The sequence below is a fragment of the Zalophus californianus genome, chromosome 5, assembly GCF_009762305.2.
Source record: "Zalophus californianus isolate mZalCal1 chromosome 5, mZalCal1.pri.v2, whole genome shotgun sequence".
NCBI lineage: Eukaryota > Metazoa > Chordata > Mammalia > Carnivora > Otariidae > Zalophus > Zalophus californianus.
Window position 1 is genome coordinate 73,714,818 of NC_045599.1, and position 15,333 is coordinate 73,730,150.

General features: G+C 36.6%; 2 protein-coding genes across 16 annotated transcripts in view; one reads left to right on the forward strand and one right to left on the reverse strand.

The window, feature by feature from the left end:
• Positions 1-15,333, reverse strand: part of TTC37 (tetratricopeptide repeat domain 37) — a 167,477-nt gene that overhangs the window by 90,612 nt on the left and 61,532 nt on the right. For 4 of the 11 annotated variants that reach the window (XR_003522132.2, XM_027605941.2, XM_027605942.2 and 1 more), the window contains exon 1: positions 2,856-2,927. The exons of 4 other annotated variants lie outside the window; for them this stretch is intronic. The gene's annotated coding sequence lies outside the window, so the exon portion shown is untranslated. Of the gene's footprint in view, positions 1-1,538; positions 1,558-2,855; positions 2,928-15,333 lie in introns of those variants that run through there. 3 more of the 11 variants (XM_027605934.2, XM_027605940.2, XM_027605935.2) reach the window with 3 other exon arrangements.
• ARSK (arylsulfatase family member K) overlaps positions 3,067-15,333 on the forward strand; it is a 43,698-nt gene continuing 31,431 nt past the window's right edge. For 3 of the 5 annotated variants that reach the window (XM_027605943.1, XM_027605947.1, XM_027605948.1), the window contains exons 1-3: positions 3,067-3,294; positions 6,393-6,522; positions 12,526-12,685. In XM_027605943.1, coding sequence (XP_027461744.1) covers positions 3,157-3,294; positions 6,393-6,522; positions 12,526-12,685 — 428 coding nt within the window. In that variant the 5' untranslated portion in view covers positions 3,067-3,156. Of the gene's footprint in view, positions 3,425-6,392; positions 6,523-12,525; positions 12,686-15,333 lie in introns of all 5 variants that reach the window. The other 2 variants (XM_027605944.1, XM_027605946.1) reach the window with 2 other exon arrangements.

Genomic DNA, 15,333 nt, shown 5'->3' on the forward strand with positions numbered 1-15,333 from the left:
TCAGTTTGCTAAAATGAGAAAGGAAGAATCTCTTTGTATCAGCTCACATAACTTTTTGCACCATCTCCTAATACTTTCCACTTTACATCTTTGCTTCTCTCATTCAGCCAGTTCACACTGCTTCTATCTACTCAAACGGTACATGTAAATTGAAGGCCAAATTCAAGCATCAAGTATAAAGCCTTCTCAGATGAATCTCACTAGTGTGAACTTCTAACACTTTTAATCTAAACCAACATTTCCAAAAAGTATTCCAAGGAATAGGAACATGCTTAAAAGTATTAACACACGGTCTAGTAATTTTGTGAATGCTATACATTATATATCTCACTCTCTTTTAAAGTCATTCTAAATATATATTAGCACACTAAAGGCTCTGAAAAGTCCTAAAGACCCAAAGATAGTTTAACCTAACATTTCTAAAACTTATGTTACTATAGAACATTTATTTTAATGAACAGCAATTAACATTTTGAAGCACATTAGCATTCTCCAAAGTATAATCTGGGATATTCTGGGTTTTGTTTTTGTATGTTTGGAAATTAACTATATTTTTGATGTCTCTTATACTGTTATTAAATTTACAGGGGTGTGAGTGTGTTTGTTTCCCACAACTAAACTGGAAGTTCCTTAGGAGCAAAGACTACTTCTATTATTCTCTCTTATTTCCTACAGCGTCTAGTACATTGTAGATAATCAACAAATATTCACAGAATCACAGATGGTAAAGACAATACTGAATTTATTCCACATAGTCACTAACTTCACACTTAACCTCCTTTTCCTAAGGCAGAATTTAGTGCTGTGGGTATACTGGACGTTAAAAGAACTATAAAGAATCAAAATCTATACCAAGACCTTTTGCATTGGTGGTATAGTGGTGAGCATAGCTGCCTTTCAAAATCTATACCAAGACCTTTCAATTGAAAATCTTTCTAAACTGCAGTTAAGTATTTCACAAAAGCAAGCAATCTCTAACATACAAATCTTTAACTGATGATTTAAACATACATGTAACAGATCACCTACCCTCAATACAACACATACACAGGCATGAACACCCCTCAAAAGTACCTTTTCAGATAGTAACTGATTAGCAAAAATGCTTTATGTCCAGAAAAGAGTGACCAAAATAATGAAGAAACCTGCAATTATATAACTAGCTGAAGGAAATTGGGAAGGTCTTGACAAAAAAAAAAAAAAAATTGGTGGAGAAAGAGGCAAAAAGGGTTGCTGAAAAGGATTACTTGCATAAAAATGAAGAGAAATGGACCAAAGAACGATTAAAAGTAGAGGAAGACTGACTTCAGCTCAAAATAAGAACTGTTAATAATCAGACATGGCAAATGTGGAATGGGCTACTAATAGGAAAAGTACATTCCCATCACTAGAGATAAAAAAGCACAGACTGGACAATTCACTTGGCAGGAATGTTGGGACAAATTGAATGTCAGATGGGTAGTAGGACTAGAAGCCCCTTAGATTCTTCCAGTGCTAGGTCTCTGGGGCCCTAAAATATCCATCTTGCTCCAACTCACTGCAGCACCTGCTCCCACTGACACTGTCAAGGCGAAAGAGAGGAAAAAAAGATGTGTTCGTCATTCTGACTGGGAACTCAGAATACATGCCCTGTGAAAACAAAGCCAGAGTAAACACAGTTCACAGAAATAGTACCACATCACAGATAAAGTTGGACATATTTTTTACAAATCTAAAAGTCAGGCAACAATGTTTCTATGGTGAAATGCTTTCCACACTCCAAATTAACTCAAATTTTTGAAACATAACCTGATTATGATGCAGCTTACCTATATTATCTCCCATGCTATAAGGCTGCAGTTTCACATATGTTAGCTTTGTTTTCCTAGAGTTTAAGTTCCTTGCAGACAGGAACTATTGTTCATATATTTGAATGCTCACAAAGAGCTTTAGCATGCTTCTTGATTAAGAATTTGTCTACACTAATAGAGTTTAAGCTCATGAATGTCATGAAATGTTATGATTAACTAGGGACAGAGGACTGTAGTGAGGGCAGACTACTAAAGTTCAAATCCTGCTCAGACTGGCTCCCTGTGTAATCTTGGGTAAATCATTTAACCTGTCCAAGTCTCAGTTTTCCTATCTGCAAAATGGTCAAACTAAGGATTACAGAAAATACTAAAATTGAGTTGATTTTATGTTAGGTACTGCAACTCCTCCTTTTTCTGTCAAAATATTCATACGACAAACGTGATGAACAAGTTATATATCTGAGATTATGATAATGAAATGAGAATTTGGCTCTGGGGCAGAAATCGGCTTCTTCCAGAATTCTCCAAAGTAGTTCAACAGTCAAGTGAGACCAGTGATTTTTCTGCAGCAAAACAATGATATTGTGAACCTGTCAATTAATCGAACTCCTCACACAGCTCAGTTATTTCTTCCCTTAAGAGGCTGTTCGATTTCTCTCCTTTGCACTCTGAAGGCAGGCTGCACCTAAGCTCTTCCCCATCTAGAACATGAAACTGACTGACTAGGCCCCTTTCCTCACGCCACCGGAGCATGATAAATCCTTACTGCACTGGCAGTAAGATGACGCAGACTAGAAATTTCTTTGGGGGAATGTATTCGAGGAGCCCCACGAATCTACATCGCACCTGAGACGGTCCAGAGGCCCCACAAAGAACCGCCCCATCTAACTTAAGTGACAGACGCGCTGCCACCTCATCATTGCCCAGTTCATGGTCCTAATATTCGCCCATGCTTGCGCGGTACAAAATAACCAGCCCTGGCCCCTGACCCTTTCTCTCTGTAGATGCCATTTCAATCGCGTATTGCCTCCAACTTCTGCAAAAGCGACAGCGACCCTAACCCACCTGGGTCAGATGCTTCTCCTCCAAACGCCAAAGTTAGAGGCCGAGCGCATGCGCAATCACCGGGCATCGTTCACGTGACTGAAAGTGACCGAGGTTTTAGTTCGCTCGGTATTTGCTTAAAAGGTCTAAAGGGGAGTTCCCCATTTGCGCATGTGCTTACGCCTAGTCTGCTGGGAATTGTAGTTCTGTGGGTAAAGAGCTAGGAGAAACCCGAACTGCGTGATCCCCGCCCTCTTTCCAGAGGCGTTCCTAGAGGGAGGCGGAGGGCCGAGTGCCCAGCGTTTCTGAATAGCTCCCTGCAATGCTGCTGCTGTGGGTGTCGGTTGTCGCAGTCCCGGCGCTGGCAGCACCAGACCCCGGGGCAGGTGGACAGAGGCGAGGAGCTGCTCGGGTTTGGCCCGTTGCACCCAATGTGGTGCTAGTCGTGAGCGACTCCTTCGTAAGTACCGAGAGGCAAGAGAGTGGGCGTCCCGCTGCAGACTAGCGACCCGCTCACAGCTTTTCCTGTGCTGCAGGCTTTTGGGAGCAGAATCTGAGAGATTTTCAAACATATTCTACCCCGATGCAGAGTAAGAAATGCATTTTATTTTGAGGCCCCATATACACCCCGTACACCACGTACATATAAAACAATCGAGTAAATAAAATGTATCTGATAGCACCTTTGCATTTTTTTTTTTTAATGCTGGCCTCGACCCACTAATTTTATCACTACTAACGCACTTTCCGTACCCCCGTTTGAGTTATTGTGGGGAAAAATAGCATTCTGCATCTGCATAAAAGCGTGTTAAGCTTCCCAGTGGTTATTTCCCACTTCAAGTTTACAGGAATTCATGTTTGGGTGAGAAGTGAATAAAGTTAACATTTTTATTACCCACGTATCTGATAATCCTGTTAGTGCTGATTTAGGTGCGTTAGTTGATGTAATTTGATCCACTCCCCCATGTTCCAAGGAAATTATGTGGGTGTGTTGTTGTTTAATCCCAAACTTGAACAGTCTTTGGAACTTTCCCAAGCCTCATCGAAAAGAAGACTAGTATCAACATTACCTGAAACTTTTAGTATTATCCGTGATTTAAAAAACTACTGCTTAGACAAATGTTCGGTTATGAGTTACAATACTAGCTTTATCACTGGGTGTTACTGTGGTCACATAGATTGTTGGTGTTAAGCACGTTTGCATCAAAAGAGTGCTTTTAATCACTATGTTCTATTGCCTTTCTCATTGATTAACCTATGATGATTAAAGTTACATAATCTGGATATGCTCATAGGACTTGTTGAGAAAATTATTCAAAGTAATCTTTATGATTCTCTAAATTTAGAGAACAAGCAGTATTGGAGATTAACATGAAAGAGGTTTCTTAGGGAGTGCTCCTGAGATCAAAGGGAAAGGAAAAAAGGAGGATTGTGCAAAGAGAGAGAAGTTGAGTTTTGTTCCTTTCTCAGTAGAAGCCCCAGCTGACTTTATGGGTAATTCTCAAATTAGTATGATGTTTCAGAACTGTTTCCATTTGGGGTGAGGGGGCTAGGCCTTTATACCCTCATGTTGGATGGCCATTAGTTGTGTGCTGCTCCCAGAAAGGGGCATGATTTTGGGCAAGGCAACTCTCATTGGCAGAGGCATTCTTTCATTCCTATTGCACCATTCCTAAATGGAACTTGGGTGGTGCATGAAAGCATCCTAGAAACTTCCAAAGATGACTGAAATATTTTAGTTTTTTTTCAGTAAAGTATGAAATAGGTTTTTATATATTTGTGTTTAAATCCTTTGCATTCATTATACTTACTGATGTTCAAAATGTCCCATCTTTGATTAGTGAAAGACCCTTCAGGTTGTTCCTGAGTCCTTTTGACCCATGCGTAATAATCTTCAGCAGTTTAACTTCCATGTCCAATTTGTATATTTACTGTCCTATCTTGTGTTTAGACTATAATCTAGGTGTTTCAGTTTTTCATTGCGTTTAGACCTTTCCAATGGACAGATCTAGAAAGTACATATATGAGAAAAAGAAAAAATGAGATCATGTTGATAATTTCAGCTCAAATTTAAATTATAAGGTTATTAATTCTTTGATTTTTTATCTCTTTTATACCAAATATTTTGGTTCCTAACTACATTAACATGATTGTTTGGTTTCTTTATCCAAATATATATAACATATATATATTTATACATATTATATTTTATACATATTAGGATAAATATATAGTGTGTATATACATATATATTTATAAATTTAGAGCCCCAATCGCCCTTGCCCTAGCTCACTAGTGGGAGAAAGGTTCAAAGCCAGGAAAGACAAATCAAAAGACCAGACAAGCTTCTGCAAAGCAAGCAGAAAGAAGGAAATAATAAGACTTAGAGCAGAAACTAACACCAATGCCATTGTGCATTTTCTGGCCTTATTTTAGGTAGCCTCTCAAACACAGCTGACATTACCTTTCTTGACACACTGTTTTCTCTCAGCATTCATGGAGCTCCATCTCATATCATCTTCCTCCCTTGCTAGCCATTCTTAGTTTCCCTTGACACCTTCTCCTCTTATTTGGGACTCCTTGAATTCCTTTCCTTCCTCCCTTTTCATTCTCTGCCTGAAAGGTTTCTTTCAGTATCATAGTTTTCAATACCATGAATATGCTAAAGACCCCCATGTTTATTTCACCAGGGTAGACTTTCCAAGCTCCAGATTCCTTTCTGTAATCAACAGCCTACTCTATATATCCATTTGGAAACCTCAGACATATCAAAGGTTTATGTGTATCCCACATTTGGATTAACTCATTTTTAAGACTGTATTTTTGTTTATAATTATATTGAAAATATAGAATAGATATAACTCCAGGCCTAAAATACTCTTTTTTCTGTCTTTGCTCTTTACCAAGAAGAGTTCTTCAGTTCCAAAATGCATATTTCCAGCCCAAACACCTCTTCTAATCTTCAGTCTCATTTATCCAGCAGCCACTGACATCTTCAGTTATTTCCAGTCTAAAGAACTGCTGGATCTTTCTTACCCTTTAGGTCTCATACTTCCCAGAGAAGCTTTCCCTGTTCACTCTATGTAAAGTACGTCTCCCTTGCTATTCTGTATCTCAGGGTTTTTTTCAAAGCACATATCACAATGTGTAATTATTAATGCTTTATTTTCCAGTATACTTTTGTCTCTCCCACTAAACTATAAGCTTCAAGAGGCCAGGGACTCTGTTTTTCTCACCACTGAATTTCTGGATCTTTCACAGTACCTGGCACATAGTAATTGCTTAATAAATATCCCATCAGTTCATCATGCCCCAAAAGAACTTTCCAGAAAGTCCTTTAGTTTATTTACTGTATTCAGATGAATCCAAGTACAACACTAAATTCTTAATATTATGAGGCAGATATAGGTAACACTCTCTATACTTGTTTTATCTTTTGAGGATCCTTAGGATCATACTGAAGTCTTTTGCTACTTGTAAATTTTATGGTTAAAATTAAAGGAAATAATTTTCTTCTTTTCTAATGCAATCAGTGTTAATTAAATTTCTTTATTCCAGGATGGAAGGCTAACATTTTATCCAGGAAGTCAGGTAGTGAAACTTCCTTTTATCAACTTCATGAAAGCACATGGCACTTCCTTTCTGAATGCCTACACAAACTCTCCGATCTGTTGCCCATCACGCGCAGGTAAGAACATGCTTAATATTAATGGAAGTGGCCACATACACAAAAATGTTCTCACAGTTTAGAAGATTATACCCAAAAGTACGATAGTAAGTTATATTTGTCATCTAATAAAAAATTTTAATATAAGTGATGCGTATTTTAAGGTATATATTGGGGTTATTGGAATTTCTACTTTATTTTTCAAGAGTAGGGATTTTTATCATCCAAAGTAGTGTTTAGTTCATGTGTTACTGTTTCATTTCCTTATGATTGGTGACTAAGAATCTTTTGCCTATCCAAGCAAATGAGGAAATACTCATATTTCCTAGAAGAGTTGTATCCTCAAGAAAATTTTCAGTAAGCGTAGTAGGGACTGGGAGGGGACTTCAGAGCCTACCACAAAGTAGTTAGAATTTTCATACGTCAGGTTACTCGGAATTTTTCCATATTATTTCAGATTACAGACTTTATCTGTTTCTCTTCAGTCTCAATTCACTTCTATCCCAAATCTAGTTGTGCACTTTTATTAGAGTAATTTAACAGGCATAGTTTTAATGGCAAAATGTCAACAGTATTAATCCATGAATAATTGAGAAGTAGGGAGAAATGCCATTTTTTAAATAAACTGTTCTCTGACAGACTTGTTTTCCTTTCTGCCTTTCTACCATTTGTTTGCCTTGGGATACATAAAAAGCACCTCTGTTAGGACATATGTGACATGATCTGTGTGATTTGAGTCCCAAATCCCTGCACCACCTGCGCAATCACCTATGTAATTGCCAGTGAGTAAAGAAAACCCACTATGCTAAATGACATTTCAGTGATGAAGACCCAGGGATAATAAAACAGTTGTGTTAGTTTTTTATTCCCTATTGAGCAAGTGGAATGAGCAGTGGACTAGGGTGAGGTGTTGTCCTCGACTCTAATCCTCAATGGGCCAAGCAAGTCGCTCACTTTCCTTACTTACAGGGTTAGATATCTATCTATTCCTTATCTATCTCACAGGGTTGTTCCCAACATCAAATGAAATAATGAATAAAAAGATGATTAATAAATTCTAAAGGTTTCAAAAATGTTAGTGATGGTTTTCCTAGGAAAACTGTATTTTTAAGAGTTTGAACTCTTGAAGGAATAATAGTAATACAAACTGATGTTTGTTGCATTCTTACCCTGTGCCTGGCAATATTCTAAGTGCCCTACATGTCTTAATTTATATAATAATAACATGTCCATAAAGTAGATATTGTTACTACTCCCATTTTGCATATAAAAACAAAAGTACTAAAAGGTTAAGTAACTTATCAAAGGCCACTCAGTAATTGGCATTATTGGGATTCAAACCCAGGCCTCAAAACAAAGGAGCCAAGAATATATAATGGCTCATCCCATTCCTCAAAAAGAAAACAATTTGTTAGATGAGAAAAGAAAGCTTATTCACCCCTACTATGTGTGTACCCAGAAATGGAAAGGGAAAAGGATTTTTTTTCCGAGTTTTATCAAGATAATTGACATATAACATTGTATTCATTTAGGTGTACAATATAATGACATCATATATGTATATATTGTGAAATGATAAGTGTAGTTAATATCCATCACCTTTCATAGTTAAAAAATTTGTCTTGTGATGAGATCTTTTAAGATCTATTCCCTTAGCAACTTTTAAATATATAATCCAGTATTGTTAACTGTAGTCACCATGCTATACATTATATCCCCAGAACTTAGTTATTACTGGAAATTTGTACATTTTTACCACCTTCACCCACTTTTGCCACCTCCCAACCCCCACTTCTGACAATCACAGTCTTTTATGTTTCTATGAGTTCCATTTTTCTAGATTCCACAAATATGTTAAGATCATACACTACTTATTTTTCTGACTTCTTTCTCTTAACATAATGCCCACAAGGCCCATCCATGTTGTCAAAAAAGACAGGGTTTCCTTTTTCATGACTAATAATATTTCTCTATGTAAAAAATATGTATGTATGTGTGAGATATATATTTATGTATATATATGTGCTATATATATATATTTTATATATATATATAAAATCACATTTATTTATCCATTCATCTATCAATGGACAATTAGGCTGCTTCCATGTCTTGGCTATATTGTAAATAATGCAGTGAACATGGGGATGCAGAGATCTCTTTGAGATAATAATTTGTTTCCTTCAGATATAGCTAGAAGTGGGATTGCTGGACTGTATGACAGTTCTAGTTCTGGTTTTTTGAGAAACCTCCATACTGGTTTCCACAATGGCCTCATCAATTTACATTTCCAAAAAGATTGCACAAAGGTTATCTTTTCTCCACATCTTCACCACAACTATCTCTTGTCTTTTTGACAGTCATTCTAACATGAGTGAGGTAATAGCTCACTGTGGCCTTGATTTGCATTTTCCTGATAATTAGTGATACTGAGCATCTTTTCATGTAGCCATTTGACCATTTCTATGTCTTTGGAAAAATATCTATTCAGTTCCTCTGCCCATTTTTTAATCAGATTTTTTTTGTAGGAGTTCTTTGTATATTTTGGAGATTAATTATCAAATAGATGATTTGCAAATAGTTTCTCCCAATCCATAGATTGCTTTTGCATTTTATTGATGGTTTCCTTTGCTGTGCAGAAGTTTTCAAGTTCGATGTAGGTCTTCTTGTTGATTTTACTTGTTTTGCCTTTGCTTTTAGAGTCAAATACAAAAAAATTATTGTCACGTCTGGTATCAAGGAGCTTAGCCCCTGTTTTCTTTTAGTAGTTTCATGGTTTCAGGTCTCATGTTCAGTGTTTAAATCCATTTTGAGTTGATTTTCATGTAGGGTATAAGATAAGGGTCCAGTTTTCACAACACCAGTTATTGAAGAGCCTGTCCTTACCCCATTATATATTCTTGGCTCCTTTGTTTTACATTAATTGACCATATATGCATGAATTCATTTCTGGGCTCTTTTGTTTCATCGAAGTATGTGTCTGCTTTTATGCCAAAAACCATGCTATTTTGGTGGTTATAGTTTTGTAATATAGTTTGAAATCATGAAGCGTGATGCCTCCCATTTTATTCTTTCTCAAGAATGCTTTGGTTATGTGGGGTCTTATATGTTTCCATACAAATTTTAGGATTGTTTGTTCTATTTTGGGGGAAAATGCCATTGGAATTTTGATAAGGATTTCATTGAATCTGTAGGTTGCTTTGAGTGGTATGGACATTTTAACAATATCAATTCTTCGTATCCATGAACACAGAATATCTTTCCATTTATTTGTATCTTCTTTAGTTTCTCTTATCAGGGTCTTACAGTTTTTAGATCTTTCCCCTCCTTGGTTAAATTTTTTCTAGGTAATTTATTCTTTTTGATGAAATTATAAATGGGATTCTATTCTTAATTTCTCTGATAGTTTGTTCTTAATATATATAGAAATGCACTGATTTTTATATATTGATTTTATATCCTGCAACTTTACTAAATGCATTGATTAGTTCCAACAGTTTCTTGGTGAAATCTTTAGGGTTTTCTATATATGTCATCTGCAAATAGAGACAGTTTTATTTCTTTCTAATTTGGATACCTTTAATTTCTTCTTCTTGCCTAATTGCTCTATACAGGACTTCTACTACTATGTTAAGTAAGAATTGTGAGAGTGGGCACCCTGGTCTTGTTCCTGATCTTAAGGAAGAGCTTTCAGCTTTTCACCACTAAATATAAAGTTAGCTGTGGCTTATCATATATGGCTTTCATTATGTTGAGCTACATTCTTTCTGTACCCAGTTTGTTGAGAGTTTTTATCATGAATGGATGTTCAATTTTGTCAAAAGCTTTCTCTGCATCTATTGAGATGAGCATATGATTTTTATGCTTCATTTTGTTAATGTGGTATATCATGTTGATTGATTTCCAGATGTTGAATCATCTTTGCATCCCTGGAGTAAGTCCCAGTTGATCATGGTGTATGACCCTTTTAATGTATTGTTGAAATCAGTTTGCTAATATTTTGTTGACAATTTTACACTATGTTCATCAGGGATATTGGCCTGTCATTTTCTCCTTTTGGGGTGTCCTCTTCTGGTTTTGGTATCAGCGTAATGTTGGCCTCATAAAATGAGTTTGGAAGTGTTTCCTCCTCTTCTATTTTTTAGAAGAGTTTGGAGAGAGGGATTGGTATTAATTCTTCTATAAGTGTTTGGTAGAATTCACCAGTAAAACTTTCTGGTCCTGGGCTTTTCTTTCTTGGGAGGTATTTGAATACTGATTCAATCTCCTTACTCATAATTGGTCTGTTGGATTTTCTATTTCTTCATGATTCAGTCTTGGTAGGTTGTATACTTCTAGGAATATATCCACCTCTAAGTCTTCCAATTTCTTGGCATATAACTGTTCATAGTAGTCTTAAAATTCTTTGTACTTCTGTGTTATCAATAGTAACTACTCTTTCATTTCTGATTTTTGAATCATCTCTTTTCTTGGTAAGTCTAGCTAAATGTTTGTCTCTTTATCTTTTTTATTTTCCTAGTTATTTATTTAGTTATTTATTTATTTATTTAGAGGTAGTGTTCTATGATTCATTGTTTGCAAATAACATCCAGGGCTCCATTCAATACGTGCCCTCTTTAATACCCATCACCAGCCACTGTCTCTTTATCTTTTAAAAAAAACAGCTCTTAGTTTTATTGATCCTTTCTATTTTCTTTTTAAGTCTCTATTTATCTTCACTCTAATCTTTCTTATTTCCTTTCTTCTCCTAACTTTGGGCTTAGTTTGTTCTTTTTCTAGTTCTTAAAGATGTAAAGTTAGGGGATGCCTGGGTGGCTCAGTCGGTTAAGCATCTGACTTCAGCTCAGGTCATGATCCCAGGGTCCTGGGATCGAGTCCCTCATCAGGCTCCTTGCTCAGCGGGGAGTCTGCTTCTCCCTCTGCCTGCCACTCCCCCTACTTGTGCACTCTCTCTCTGACAGATAAATTAAAAAACTCTTAAAAAAAAAGATGTAAAGTTAGGTTGTTATTTGAGCTCTTTTTTCTTGATATACGCATTTAACTCTATGAACTTAGCCCTTAGAACCACTTTTTCTGCATGCCATTAGTTTTAGTATGTTAAACTTCTGTTTTCATTTGTCTCAAGACTTTTTTTCTTTCTCGTTTGATTTCTGCTTTGACCCATTGATGTTCTGTACCATGTTGTTTAATCTCCACATATTTGTGAATTTTCTAGTTCTTGTGAATGACTTCCAGTTTCATATCTTTGTGGTCAGAAAAGATACTTGATGTTTCAGCTTCTTAAATTTATTAGGACTTGTATGATCTGTCTTAGAGATTGTTCCATGTGCACTTAAGAAGAGTGTATATTCTGTTGCTTTTAGATGGAATGTTCTGTAAATGTCTGTTAAGTCGCTCTGGTCTAACATGTAGTTTTTAAGTTCAGTGTTACTTTATTGATTTTGTGTCTGGATGATCTATCCATTGTTGAATCTGGGGTATTGAAGTTCCCTACTATTATAGTATTGCTGCCTATTTCTCCTTTTGGGTCTGTTAATACATGAAGAAAGATTTATTGGATACAATCATACTTGTAGAAAACAACAGCAAAGGTGTAGTACACTTAAATTTTTTGTGGAAAGCCAGTACAAGGACAACATCCTTAAAGATGTTGGAAAAAGATCTGTACTTCACTTGACTGACCTGGTAAATAAATAAATACTTAGTGATGATTTTTATGATTGAAAGAAGACTCTAGAGTCCAACAGGCTTTATACATAATTCCAGCTGTATTTATAAACAACTTAACCTGTAAGCCTTGAAGACTCACCTGTGAAATGGAAATAGTAACTCCTTGACGAGTTTTCCCCTTGATAACACGAGGTAACAATCAGAAATGTTAGGTAAAGCACCTAATGCAGGTTATGTCTTACTCCAGAGCATGAGTTCTAAACTAGTAGATTCTTTCTCTTGCTGTAATTATCTTCATAGTTAAAACAAATCGATAAGCTTTACACTAATCCCAGTTTCTCCCCCCACCCCCAGCAATGTGGAGTGGCCTCTTCACTCACTTAACAGAATCTTGGAATAACTTTAAGGGCCTAGATCCAAATTATACAACGTGGATGGATATCATGGAGAAGCATGGCTACCGAACACAAAAATTTGGAAAACTGGACTACACTTCAGGACATCACTCCATTAGGTAAAATACTAAAACAAAAATAATGCGAATATGGTACCCTCTGCTGTAGCACATACATGTACTCTTTTTTGACTTTTGTTATTTCTGCACAAAGGTGAGAGTAAAGCTCTTAATCCCTCAATTGTGTTAATTTGGCTAAAACTTCACCTTTCTTTAATCTTCTTAAGATATTAAGATTGCTAATATGCTGGTAATTTTTGTTTTTCTTAAAAATTAAAGGCCTATAAAATTGTTTACTTCAAATTTTATTTTGAGTTTTGTTATACAATATCTACTAGGTACTGAATACAGTTTATATTTTTTAAAGACCATAATCTTCTGTCTGCTTGCTTTTGTCAGTTATCTCCTTTCAGTCTACTATAACTTTTTTTTTTTTCATTTTACTAAGTCCTCAAAAACCAGGCAGCTGAGCATAGTGGTTAAGAGCAGAGATCTGGAATCAGAATACCTACTTGTGAATTTTAGTTTCTCTATTTACTACTGACCTCTAATTTCTTTGTTGTGAGGATTAAATGGAATGAGATCTGCAGGAAAAAAGCTCACACATAGCAGGTCTCCTTAGAAAGGCCTGCTTTCAAGATTGGCCCTTGGCTTATATCTAGTAACTTGAACATCAGGAGTGTTCCATGTATTCCCTGATAAAAGTGACTTATTCTATAGCTAGAATGTACAGTGTGGTTTATGCTGAACACCTGCTTTCCCTCTGAAAGTCTGGGATTTTGGTATGTGGCAGGTAGAGGGCGTCTGCATGATCAACCCCCAGTAACAACTTGGGTACTAATGAGCTTCCCTAATACACAATTCTTCACATGTATTGTCATGTTTGATGCTAGATGAATTAAGTGCCCTTTGTGTCTCCACTTGGCAACTTGAAAATGGTTTGCTGTGGACTCATCCTAAATACCGTTCCCTTTGCTGATTTTGCTTTCTGTCCTTTCACTATAATCATAGCCATGTGTACAACTGAGTACTGATGACAATGTACTGAGTACTGATGTACTGAGTACAATGCTGAGTCCCACGAGTTCTCCTAGTGAACTTGGGTATGCTCTTAGAGTCTCCCAACACTCAGGACTCCTGTCACAAATACATATTAAAGCCTTAGAGCAGTACCTCTTGCCTACAGGTGGTAATTTAGGGTTAGGACAGTGGTAGTAGTGATGATGATGATGCTAATGATTATGGTAAGAACCAGAAAAATAAATTGAATAAAAATAACAGTGAATGTAGTGAAATGAATAGTGTTCCCCAGAACTTCATGTCCACCTGGAACTACAGAATGTGACCTTATTTGGAAATAGATCCTTTTTATAGATGCAATTAGTTAAGGGTTCAAGATGAAGTCATGCCAAATTTAAAGTGAGTCCTAAATCTGATAACTAGAGGTCTCTTTAGAAAGGACACAGACACACAGAGAAGGCAGTGTGAAGACAGAAGCAGAGATTGGAGTGATCACAGCTACAAGCCAAAAAATGTCAGAAGCCAGGAAAAAAAGAAGAATTCTTCCCGAGAGCCTTCAGAGGGAGCATGGCCCAGCCAATACCTTCATTTCCGATTTCTAGTCTCTAAAACCATGAGAGAATAAATTTCTCTTGTTTTAAGCCATCCTGTTTTCAGTAATTTGTTACTACAGTCCTAGGAAACTAACAGAATGAATTTTGGGTAAACAGATACTAAAATAATCTAGAATAATCTGGATATTAGTCTTGCTTTTCTGGGTAACGTTAAATTTCTTTCCTCTTCTGTCTTCCAAAATCTAGAAGAAATCAATCCTGCAAACCCAGAACGGACCTTCACATCTTCTCCCTGTCTCTGCCGTCTAATCCATCCCCAGAGGTTGTCAGTTCTACTTCTAAATTCTCTATCCTTTTTATTCACTTACCACCTCCACCAAAGCCTCTCCTGTCTAACATACTGAAGTAGTTCCTAACTTTTCTTCTATCTGATCCACTTTCTATAGGCAGACAGAGTGATCTTTTAATATTTAATATTCATCTGATCAAGTGCCTGACCTGCTTAAAATATTTCAGTGTTTTTTTTTTTTCCTCTGTAGGTAGGCTAAAATCCCCAGCCCACAACATGGTTTATAAGACCCTACATTATCTAGTCCCTGCATACCTTCTGTCTCATTTCATATCACTCTCTCCCCGTCAGTATGCACTTGCTCTTTCATTTATCTCACATGCTTTTCACTAGCTCTGCACCACTGCACAAGCTAGTCTTGCGCAAAAAGCTCTTCCCCCATTCTGCCCAGGAATGCAGGAGAAGAAAAGGGTGGAAGCAGAGTAAACATGGTAGAAGGAGCAGAGGCTCTGAGTCCATCAGAACTGTTAAATGCCCAGCTTCCCTGCTTACCATCCTTGTGACCTTGGGCAAGTTACTTGACTTCTGTGTCAATGTTCTCATCGGAAAACTGGAATTAATGATACCCACCTCGGGGTGCCTGGCTGGCTCGGTCAATGGAGCATGTGACTCTTGATCTGGGGGTTGTGAGTTTGAGCCCCATGTTGGGTATAGAGATTACTTAAAATTTAAAAAAAAAAAATCTTAAAAATAATACCCACATCATTGGATGTTTAGGAGTTTTAAATGAGTTAATAAAAAAGGTTAAATAATAAGAAGTACTTAACAATGCCTGGCAAAGAATA